The sequence below is a fragment of the Dysidea avara genome, chromosome 4 (genome assembly GCF_963678975.1).
Source record: "Dysidea avara chromosome 4, odDysAvar1.4, whole genome shotgun sequence".
In the NCBI taxonomy this organism is placed as follows: Eukaryota; Metazoa; Porifera; class Demospongiae; order Dictyoceratida; family Dysideidae; genus Dysidea; species Dysidea avara.
The window spans coordinates 11,863,107-11,875,388 of NC_089275.1; the positions used below are offsets into that span (position 1 = coordinate 11,863,107).

The following is a 12,282-nucleotide window of genomic DNA, read 5'->3' on the forward strand; positions in this document are numbered from 1 at the left end:
TTTTTATTACTTTGGAATGACCCTGAAATTGATCCTTTGTTAATAAAGCTCTACTGAAGAACAAGGATGGTGATGAACTATGACATATTCTGCATGTGCAGAAATTACACTAAACAACTCAAGGAGTTGAGCATTGTGGATGAATCAGTCAACAAAGGTACCCTGAGTAGTGAAGTGATGATGGTTTTAACGCTAAGCAATGAGTGATCCAAGTGAGCGATATTGTAAAAAACCAAGCTCACTACTGCCTGAAATGTAAAAAGATTTACAGTCCTTGCAAGCTCATTGTACTGTTAAATCCATTTCTCTGTACCAATCTATCACCCTATGACCACAAACTAGTGTTGTTTTAGTTGGTGTCTTGCCACCTTGGGTACAGGTTTCCAGTGGTGCACCGCGAAGTTCCATACTTGGTCTTTCATTGTTTTCTCTATAATATGTTAATGAACTGCTGTCACTTGTTTCCAGTCAGTTACTGATGTTTGCAGATGATAGAAAGCTCTGTTGTACTATATATCTGTTCTTCTAAAGACTGCTTTGTACTACAAAATGACATTAACATTTTACTTGACTGGTCAAAACATTGGTTATCATCTTTTAAAATGAGGTCTTACATATTGGCAATGCTCCATACACTGGCAATTATACTATAGCAGGAATCCAGCTATTGGATAACGTTTGAGATCTTGGCATACAAATTGACTCAAAATTAATTCCACACTCACACAGACACAGTAGAATAGGTCTCATCTGTAAATCATTCGAATGTAAAGACTCTGATGTCATGGTAAAGCTATATAAATGAATATAACAATGTCATATGGGGACCTTCTTACAAACTTGACGATCAAAAACGTGAAAGAATACAATGTAAAGCAACCAGAATAATTCCATCTATTAACCATTTATCATACTACAGCAGATTAAGACATCTAAACCTACCATCTTTATAACACTGTAGACGAAGGGGTGATTTGATCTACTTGTACAAAGGCAACTATGACATAGATAAACATTTATTTACCCCACCCACTTCTACTGCAACAAGAGGTCACACATTATTCAAGCATCACACTAATTCACATACAAAGTCATAGTAGCAGAGTAATCCGGCAATGACTGCATGAATCCATTACTCTGATCTATTGTTGAGTCTCCCTCTGTCAATGATTGTAAAACATTGCTGGACAGACATTACAGTAATTGCTTATTTGATTTTGTATAGAATAGCTAAGTACATATTCTGGTAGCTAATTTGTCTATGGATGTACAAGCACAAGCCTTTATACTTAAAATACAAAAATGGAATGGTAGCTATAGTTAGCTAATGGTTTTTCAGTGCTGGTCACTGTAAAACATTAATAAGATAGCCTATAGCTATACGGACTGAAGCCATAATTAATTGTGGCTATTCAGTAATTGCGTGCTTTGGTGGCTAATTGTAACACCTGCTCAAGAAAGTATATGTTCATGCAGCGATCGCAAGGACTCTTAATGGTATACTTAGCATTGTCATTGTTCCTCCCATCACAGTTTAGAATTTGGAACAGATAGATAGCATGTGTATATAAATATAGCAGGAAATAAAAAGGTTAACCATTACTATGAACTCCTATATCATAGCGAGGAATTTGAATTTTTATTGTATGTTGGACTAGTACACACAAATTTTCGAGTGACAGTTGCCGTAAGTTCATATAAAGGTTAACTTTATGCTATGGTTTGTGGGTCTAAGTAACAATTAATTAAACAGCTCATTTTGCAAATGTCACTGGTATATTATTCAGCATTTTCTTCATAGGTGATCACCTCGTAATATACATCATTGAATACAAGAGGTCAGGTCAAGGTTTTGTGCCAAACATCACTCTAACTTTAGTCTACATATATATTCATTTGACAGCACAGTTAATTTAATTGTCATATGCTTCTACATATAATTATGTCTGCATGTGATCTGTGATCTGCCATGCATTGCTGCTTTGTAATACGTAAATCATACGTATTTGGTCTGCATGATCATGATACACAGTTGTGATTGATCATAACTTCACTTAATTATTTACCATTATTAAGTGCATACTAATTATTATAAGTTTCTAATAAAACAAACAGTGCAAGGTGCTTGAAACTAGTGTTGCATGCATTCTACAATAGTCCAAATTACACTAAAAACAAAATTCTTTACAAAAAATCACCTGATGGGATTAACTACTTGATATTCCCAGCAGATATGAGAGCCTTTCTTAAGTTAGCATCAAAGTTAGTCTTGTCAGTTTTAGAGCCAGTAAAAGTGACATTATGAGTCACATGTGAAAATCTATTAAAAGAAGCTAGTCCATTAACTTGGAAAAATACAGTATCATCAAGTATGCAATTTTGAAAGGTGACATCTGATTCAAAACAACAGCAAGTGAAGGAAGCAACACTAAGATCACAACCAATAAAAGATACTGGATAATCAAACTTTATGGCATTAAAGGACAGCCCTCTCATGTTTTTGTGTTTGTATGAAATGGCACGTGTTGAACGTTGTGTAGTCTGAAACACAATAGATAAAGAGTACTCACAAGTAACAACTCCAAGTTGGGATATGAAGTGGACTGCAATATCATTTTGAAAAATAACATCAACTTCTCGCAGTAAAGGTCCAAATGCAGAGACAAGACCCTGAAGTTGAAAATATTTTGCTTCACGGAGTAGCCCAAGTAATGCCTCATGTGATTTGGGAAAGGATTCCATCACTTCTTTTCCATCACGTAAATAATCCAGTATGTATCTGAAGCGAGCCCCATCTCTATCAATGAAGAAACTACCATCACTGCTCTTCATGGTGTCTAAATCATGTCTGCCACTAAACATGACTCCCAACCTTGACTCAGGGTATTTGGTCAGTGTGGAACGTGAGGTTGAGTAACATGTGCCTCCAACATCTAGTATTACCTTTTGTCCATTTATTTTAGCCTTTTCTTCTTCCCACCTCTTCTTTTCTTCATCAAATTTCTTTTTGTCTTCATCTAATTGCTGTCTGTCCTTTGCCACCTTTTCAGCTACTTCTTTGGTTATTCCTGTTGCAGCCATTGTCTATAATTAAAGCAAGAACATTACTTGGTTTACAACATATTTAATAAAAACATCATCCTGTACAACAGGAAGTTTTGACAAAAGAAAATCTGATGAATTTCAGGAATTTGTCAAACCTTGATATAGTTTAAACTGAGTGTTCAGATGAATGATTTCTTAATTTAATTAATTCATCAAGGCTGCGAAAGTGAAGATTCATAAATTTTTCTTTCTATAAAAATTTCCCATTGTATACTAGCTATGCAATTAATAGATGTCTCAGCAAAAGCCTGCTTACTACAGTTTGTACATTTCTAAATTTCTCTCAGAATTATCTACAGTGTTCAAGGAATAAGATACCAAAACTTTCAACATTTTGTGGTGAATACTTTTGGAATCATAGCATTAGACAGTAGGAAGAACAAATAAATCGTATAGTGACAATACTGAAAATAAATTACGTGCGCTTAAAGTCACAGCCGTAACTTCCATTTGAATTGGTTTACAGAGTTGTTTACAATGTTTACCATGAATTGGCAAAATAAAAGTAACGGCAATGCATTACAATTAAATATTGCTCCCAGAAAAAAGTATAAAGTTACATATTACATGTTATTCTGAGGGCTGTAACTCGCACTATTATCATGCAGTACGATAGTATTGTACACTAGAGATCATGAAGGCTTGGGCACCCAAAAAACCAGCCTCGTAATACCTTTATGGCGCCTTGGCAGTATTGGTGAGGTATAAGCAAGCCCAAAAGTGCCTTCAGCATGACCTGAAAAGCTTTTTAAAAGTTGTAATAAAATATTTAATGAAATTTTTCACTGATTGACTGACTGCCTGATGCCTTCAGACAAGTGTAACTCGACAAAAGCTAAAGCTACAGGTTCCACTGTTCAACATCGCTTCAGCCTTACTGGTGCGTTTTAGCATACCGTTGTGTCCTCCTTTGTATCCCATTTATCTTTGCTGGCAGTGCAAAGTGTCGATTCATGATGGCTTTCCTATATTTGAAGGGAATTGTCCGAGTTTTCTGTTGTGACTGGGTTGATTATATAGGTCCTTCTCTTAGTGTTCATTTGTTACACTGTACATGCGTAATGGACAGAGTGAAAATGAAGTGTAATGGCCACTTCATTTTGGCACATCACTGCACATTAGTGGAATGACTTGCCGGATGAGATTGCTACAAACTGCTTCCACCTTCCATGGCACTTTATGTATATGTTAAAGCATAGCCATGAGTACTATATGAAAAATAAAGCACGAGGCCAAGCGCCGAGTGCTTTATTTCTCATATAGCACGAGCAAGGCTATGCTTTAAATGATTTATGAAACTTTCTAGTCGTGTAGCTTCACCATACACTAGGACTCGTAATTAACACGCGTTGCATGAACTATTAACAACCTGAATGCACACAAACTAGTTTAACAAGGTAACTCACGCGTATTTCACCACAGTTTGGCATGATAGATGTTCATCGCATATTTTGGCAGGATTGGGTCTTAACCCACAATCAATTCTATTGTGACACATGGTGAAGTATTTCCGTGATATCTCCAGGACTTGTCCGTTCACATTAACAAACGTAACAGCAACGTTACCTTCTCCCACCCATCATCAAAGCATTTAGGTATGTCTATAAAAGCAATCCAGTGGTAGAACTCGTATTAGCTGGGATGATTGATCACTCAGCACGGCTAGGCTATCAGCCTTCACCGGCATGGGGTGATTAGTTGTACTGGCATGAGCCCCACGGGCTATTACCCTGCACTAGAGCATGTGGGCAACTGTGCTTTATTGCCCACTTTATTGCACGGCAAAGAGGGCTTTATTTGTTCAATAAAGCACACTTTGCGGTGCAATAAAGCACTCTTTGTGGCCGATGAAGCACTGTTGGCTGGCTGAGAGTGTACTTTATGAACTTTAAAGTATACTTTTCCCTTTGATCTCGCCCAAGCTAAGTTCTATAAATAATTATACGTTATGTAATGATGATGTTTAATGTATTGATTATTCTGTGTATTTGTATTGTATATTGTGTGTATGGTGCATTGTGACTGTATGTATGCTCCTGCATGGAAGAATGGCTTAAACCTGAATGCAAGAACTTAAATAAAAATCAATCAATCAATCAAAATCACTCCGCTATTTTAGTACTAATTATTGACAGTTGGGACACAAATTCAGAGGAAACAATAAGCCTGGTGCAATTCTTTCTGCTCTAATGCGGTATGCTTGGGTTCACCAGTTATAATAATGTTGCAAAAAAGTAAACAAACAAGTATAAGGAAAAATTAAGAATTTTAAATTCATCAGGGATGATAGAAATAAAAAGTAGTGAAACAAGGGAGGTTGTCTACACCTGAAGATTTACTAATTCAGTCATGGGTGTAGGGATTTATGTCCACTAGTATATCTTCAGGTGTAGGTAACCTCCCGTGTTTCATTAGTTTCCTATGATCCTTACAATTCTTATTATACTTAACTGTAAATAGATCTGGCCATTTTCAAGCTACATACAATCTTATTTTAAATTTATAAAATCAACATTATTTGATTCATTTCAAACCTTTGTGTGTAGAAAGAGCATACCATAGCCAGATGGATATGTTACAAAAATGGACATTGTTGTGCTTTAATGACCACGGAAACACTGTAAATTTCACAAACAAACCTGCAGAGTTAGTTCACAATGCTTTTGTTTCAGTGTAGTACTGAGACAAAAGCTATGGGTGTCAAGAGCCATGGGAGTCAAGTGTAGCAATGGGTGTCAAGAACCATTAGAGCATTCTATTGTTAATATCTGCTGCCCTAGAACAAGAAAGTGATTTTCAACCTAACACTTATAATTTCCTGATTTCCTTCTGCTATAGTTCATTTAAATCGCCATTCACTGCTCTCTCCAAATCTAGTCAGGAATCTGAGGTATCTATCATGTGTCACAGGTTACTATGCTATTAAAACATGGCTCTGAAATGACCAGTACAAAAAGTATGGCTACACTGCATCCATTTTGACGTGCCAAAATTCAAACATCATAGTGCTCATGGAGAGTTGCTTTACATGTATCACATCCAGAAAGTTACTAAATGGACATGAAGTAGGCAGTACACAATAATTAATTTCAGACAAAACGTGCAGTTGAAGGTCAGCTAGTATCCTGACGTCATAAAAGAAAAAAATTAACATACAGTTAGGGTGCTAAGACCTTTTTTGTGCACTTTTGGATAAAAGCATGAAACTTGTCACATAGTTTGTATGTATCCTAAAGATTATTTTTTGATAGGGAGCCATTACAGATTTGACCTTTGGTGACCTTTACACTCAATTTAATGCTTTAAAATAGTCAGTTTTTCACCTGTCTCACCTATAAATGGTTCAAAATTCACAAACTTGATGTCAAATAAATGCTCTTGCTCTGAAGAGTATACTAACATTTAAAGATACTCCATAGCTTTTAATATTCCAAAGTTATAGCCATTTATAAGAGCAAAAAGTAGCCCTATTTTCTCCCTTCCACGCACATCACACAATATGGTACTTATACATAATGCAGGTTGTATTTCCATAATTATGCTGAGTTAGATATGTGATATCATTTACAATTGTAATGTGGAACCTGTCTTATAGTGGCCACCTGTGTTAAGAGACCACAAAGTTTAAGTTAACTTCAAGACATACACATAATAACAAACACCTCGAACAGGCTCTGCCTTCTGTGTATACCCTCCAGTACCTAACTGGTAAAGTAGATAACAACAAGATGATTACATGCAAGTACAGCTACTACTCATATAGCAGCAAATGATCTGCTGCCAGCTATGCACCTCCCATCCAAGGGTGCAACCTCAGGACTTCCAAAAAGCCAATAATCATAACCAGTGACTTCACCCACGCACATGACTCAGCCAGAATATATCGAGGTAGGAGTTCTCTATTATAGCTAACAGCAACATAGACCCATGGATGTTTACAGCCGGCTTCGACTGCAGAGTAAATTAAAACTTCCCTGACTCACTAGTAAATTTTTATATTCAGTTTTTCACTACTGTCACATACCTGTTTTAATATTAGCCCGTGGCTCCTCCGTTTACACGAACCTTGGGGCAATCAGTGGCAGTCCTTGACAATCGAGATCTAGCCGTCAGACGTAACACAAACTCATCATGGAGAGAAACCGTCATTATTGCATAAACAATACAAAAATAAAGTATGGTGTGTCCTCGGACTCATGCGACCACACGATAAATTCCAAAAATGGGCGTGGCAAGGAAATTACAATAAAAAGAATTAATTTTCCAAAAGGATGGGGGCGGCATCACGCAGAAGTAATATTAACCCCACACAGACCGCAATAGAGGATATGCACACTATATTATTCGAAAGAAAAATGATCAATTAAAGTAGTGCGGCGGCGCTTTCAAAAAAGTTGACGGTGAACGACTGTACTCCGAGCCGCAATCACCGCTCTGTAAGAAACGCTGATAACTGCGCTCAGACTATATAACTCACCACAAATGCTACGGGCAGGCAGGCTTTCGTTCGACAGTTATACTATCTCCTGCGTAGAAGAAATCACCGCTCTGCAGTGGCGTATCTACGGTAGGGCTTCGTAGGGCCTAGGCCCTGGCTAGCGCCCTACCAAACTGAAGACTACTAAACCCACAATCATCAACTTTTCATGGGTCATTGCATTATCTAACAAGTGAAACTAGTTATTCTATACTAAATTACTCACCGAATTATTAGTATTGAGCTGTCACGAAGCCAATAATTAGGAGGATTCTAATTAACGCCCATCAATTGAGCACGTGATCAAATCACTTGTTGGTGATATTGATAAGGACGTGTCTTCCTAGTGTTCTTGTAGTTCATATCTATAGATCCTTGTAAGATTTCATCAGGTACATATAGGTGTTGTGAATTATCTTGTTTTAATGTTTTTAGATCTGAACAGCTAGGTTCACTAAATATAGCTAGCTATATATAAACTAGGTACTTCATAAAAAATGTAAAAGCATGTTATTTTATAGCTGAAATGGCCTCAGATGCCATTTTGCAGCTGTTGAATTTCAATTTTTTCTGGGGGGGGATGCCCCTGCCTTCAACAGCATACTACAGTGCCCTACCAATAGGGAAAGTCTATGATACGCCACTGCCGCTCTGTAAGAACTGAGCCGCTGATACTGCCCACTCCCGGTATGAATCTTTGCACTTCATTCAATGCCAGACAAAAAATCACGTGCTTATTAGCAATGTTTTCACGGTATGCATATCCTTTATTCATGTAATTATGAGCAGAACACTGAAAGGACTAGCTAACTGGCCTGGATCCTGAGAGTGGATTTTTGCAGACTAGCTAATCAACCAGCCCTATACGCTTCAGGTAGTTGGTAGGGTAATTATGCTACAGTCTGATGATCAAGAGTTACTATCAAGAGTTACTAAAGTTGACTTCTGCAAATGATCATGATTAGCTATGTGTGAGTCATTGGGATCCTCCCTTGAAAACTCTGCAATTTACAATTGTATGTAATTTTTTAATTATCGCATTTCCTCAGCTACTGTGTAATCATGATTCCTTGTTTGGTTAAGGGACTTAAGTAACACATTTGATGGAATCCCTTTGACTCATTTTGTAGAGGCTCTGTGTTGGACCATATTTTACTTATTGCTATGATAGCTTTCAAAACTTGTTCATTTGGCTGCGCTAGCTGCATGCATGGCTTATAATCAGCAAGTCCGGCACTATTGACTGTTCTAATAATAGAGGCTATAGAGCAAGTGAATTTTTATTCATGACATGATGGCCAGGACTTGCAGCTATTATGCTAGCATTATGTCAAGCAGTAAAAGTGTATCTATAGACAAATTTTACAACACCAGTTTGCTATAGCACACACCAAAATAAAATGGTAAAATGTTTTACATTCTCTACTGGTAAATTAAGTGTACATATAATTAATGTTTGCTTGCTGCTACTACTACATATAATCAGGTTAATAATTCAGCGAAGGTATAATTCAGTATGCATACCTGCAGCAGGAGTAGCATGCAGCAGCAGTAGCTCCACTTGTTAGTCAGTGTGTCATCTACTGCATGGTTTACTGTACGTGTTTAAATTTTGAGTCTCTGGGCTCCAGCCTAGAACCATTCCTCCTGTGGATGAAGGATATAAATTATTTTGTTAAAATAGTTTTCAAAGATATTTGCTGGACATTAATTTGCGCTGAAACTAACCATAGCCACACCCCTAAGCCTTGTTTACTGTCTAACCATGTATATGTGGGACACTTATTGCCAAGTACACCGTAGAATCACGTGCCAAGTTGGCAACAATAATATTTTGATGTTGCATCATTGCAATAATTTTGAAGTTGTGTCAGTGACCAGTAAGCCAATCAATGCAGTCAGGTGGCTTAGCATTGAAGATTGTTACGAAGCAAGTACAGGCTTCCTTGAAGCATTTTGTGTGATAACTAGGGATACCACCCCCCCAATGCTTGTTTTTGTAAAATCATGTACTTCACACTAACACAGCTTTATAATTCTTGGAGAGCTTTAATTTGGTCTCCCCTAAGAGTGTCAACAGAAAAATACTAGTAGCTATGTTATACTGTAGACTACACATAAATAATATTTTCAGTTGAATTAGTAAACTGCATATAAGTGTTCAGAACCACTACGCAGTTTCGGACTTACGTAATTTTAAAAAGGCAGCTAATATCAATGTGCCAATAGCAGAGTTCAGGTCATTGTGCTAGTGACACACAGTCTAATATACACACAACCTCACACACCACAAAAGGTCTAGTGCTCCACTCCTAAGTGAGCACCAGACCTTCCCCAACTGTTTTGTTTGTGGTTGATGTGTGGGAATCCCCCATGCATCTACCAGTTATTGAGTGGGAGGCCTCAAGGTGGGAATCCCCACAATCTTTTTTTGGGTAGATGAATAGTTGGTATCTGACACTACTATAACACAGTGTCAGACACTTTATTGAGATTATCAATAATCTTACCACCAGTGTATACTGTTACTTGTGGGTTTGAGTTTTAACATTAAACAATGTTCAAAATTATACTATATACACAACGCAAAAAGCCTAAAAATCCTATGTAGCCATGCGAAACACAACTACTGCTTCCCAGTGTACTAGCACTGGGATGCCTGTGCACCATTCAGGCAAATCTTCCTGGAGCAGAGTTAGTAGTGCGCAGGAGGACTGTCCAGGTTTCACAGAGAGAGATCTCAGAACCCAAAGTTTAACAACAACCCTATCACCGCTGGTTAAGTGAGACAAGGACAGTTGGGCATTTGCTTCCCCAGTCAACATATATACCCATTGATGTTACAGCTGAGTGGGTTGCTTCCCCAGGTGATACCAGGCCACCAGGTCCCATTTAAACAGCTGGGGTAGACTAGAGCAATGCTCAAGGAAACAACAGCAACACCAAATTGGCATTACCGGCCAAAGACATCAAACCTGGAACCTTTCAAATACCAGGGCAATGCTCTATACAGCTAACTACTTGGCCATGCTGCTTCATGCTCACACATGTGCACAAACACACACATGCTGGCTGCTGTAGCTAAAGTTGCTGCTTATACAGAGACAATTGTTAACCTTATAATTACTCTGCATGCATCTCCACTAAATGTATTACATGAACACACCTTTAGCAATTTGTACCATTTCTTATTTAGCGAGTTTGATCCCTAAGAGAGAGAAGATGTATGTATGTCTCTTGCTGTGCAGGTTGAATTGCACATTGATATTCCCCAATAGTATATGACATTAATCTAGCCATGACCCTAAAGCTTGTTTACATGTAGGGCATTTACCACTAAGGTAATAAATTCTTTGTGGTAGCTACACCACTTTTGTATCCTTTAATTTGTCAACTACAATGTACTTAGAAGAAGTACAGTATAATAATAATAATGTCAGCTTAATTTAGTGCATTAATTTTGTGATGTAAAGTAAATTATTTCACCTCGCCAAGAACTTTCAAGAAGGCTTGTGTAGTAATTTTGTAATGCTTTGCTTAAAAGATTACTGGTTTTTGAAACTTTCTCTTTATTTGTGTACTCTAACATTATTTGTGTACTCTAATATTGTTGGTTAATATAATACCTTGCCAGAATTTGAAGTAGTGAAAATATGAGTAAATATGCAAGTTTCAATACCATCTCAAAGTTATAATTATCTCATTTGTACCTGACCTGTCTACAGTAGCTTTATGGGCTGTGTGCATGCTGGCAGCAATGGTATAGCAGCTACTTAGATGGTATATTTGGAGGTCTGAAGAATGTTTATATGCATTGACAAATTCTGAGCATTGTATGTAACATTAATGTTATATAACACTATGAATTACGCAAAAGATACATATTATGATCCCAGCTCATAGTGATATAGTTTAATGATTATATGCACATGTACTCATGCGGTGATGCAGCTTGCTTAAGAATAACAATAGTCCAGTAGATATAACTGAAAAAAGGGGTGAACCCGGAAAAATTCGATTTTGGTATCATTAGAAAGAAAATGTTTCATAGATTAACATATCCAAAATCCTCTAAAATCCACCTCGGGGAAAAATTTTTATGTCCAATTTAGTATTGAGGCACATGTGACTGAATTCAGGAAAGTGGATCATCCACACATATCCAATTTACCAACTTTGACAACTCATAACTTCAGATTGGAAAATGGTATTGACTTGACATTTGATCAGTAGTGAGCACCAGCAACACGTAATAGGTGGAGAAAATTTCAGATTGATATTCAACTTGAACACTAAGTTGTGGTTTCTCAATCGGATGTATTTTCAAACCCATTTTTGCAAATCTGGTCATTTGTGACCAACAAAAATGTGTTATCCTTAAATTATTTTTTTCATAAGAAACAGTTTCTTTAGCACTTCTGCAACTCTCTCCTCCACATTTTGCAACACACTAATACTCCATGTTTGCAACAAGAGCATAATATTGCTACCACATGGATTTGCAGTGGAAAGCTGGCATTTATATTGTACAAAATTAATATATATGATCTCTGGGACTGGTCCCATGTCTATTGTCATCGGTTGCAGCCTTAATTGTTCTAGTTTCCAGCCCCATATTAAGTTCCCTCCAATGAATAACTTCTTGCATCAGCTAAAACCATTGATCCTCAAAACTCCATCCAACTGCAAGGGTTAGCACA

At 37.2% G+C, this 12,282-nt stretch overlaps 1 protein-coding gene across 2 annotated transcripts; it reads right to left on the minus strand.

The window, feature by feature from the left end:
• Positions 1-2,078: 2,078 nt before the first annotated feature.
• On the minus strand, positions 2,079-7,888 carry LOC136253179 (uncharacterized). Of its 2 annotated transcripts, none has more exons than XM_066045803.1 (2): positions 7,809-7,888; positions 2,079-3,084 (listed from the first exon to the last, which is right to left on the minus strand). In XM_066045803.1, the coding sequence occupies exon 2, from the start codon at positions 3,079-3,081 to the stop codon at positions 2,212-2,214; it is 870 nt and encodes a 289-aa protein (XP_065901875.1). In that variant the 5' UTR covers positions 3,082-3,084; positions 7,809-7,888; the 3' UTR covers positions 2,079-2,211. The 2 variants fall into 2 exon arrangements, with proteins under 2 accessions (XP_065901875.1, XP_065901876.1); XM_066045804.1 differs by lacking the exon at positions 7,809-7,888 and adding an exon at positions 7,583-7,717.
• Between the last annotated feature and the right edge of the window lie 4,394 nt (positions 7,889-12,282).

Excerpts from the sequence above, each read along its gene's own strand:
- LOC136253179 (XM_066045803.1), bottom strand. The coding sequence starts at position 3,081 with ATGGCTGCAACAGGAATAACCAAAGAAGTAGCTGAAAAGGTGGCAAAG.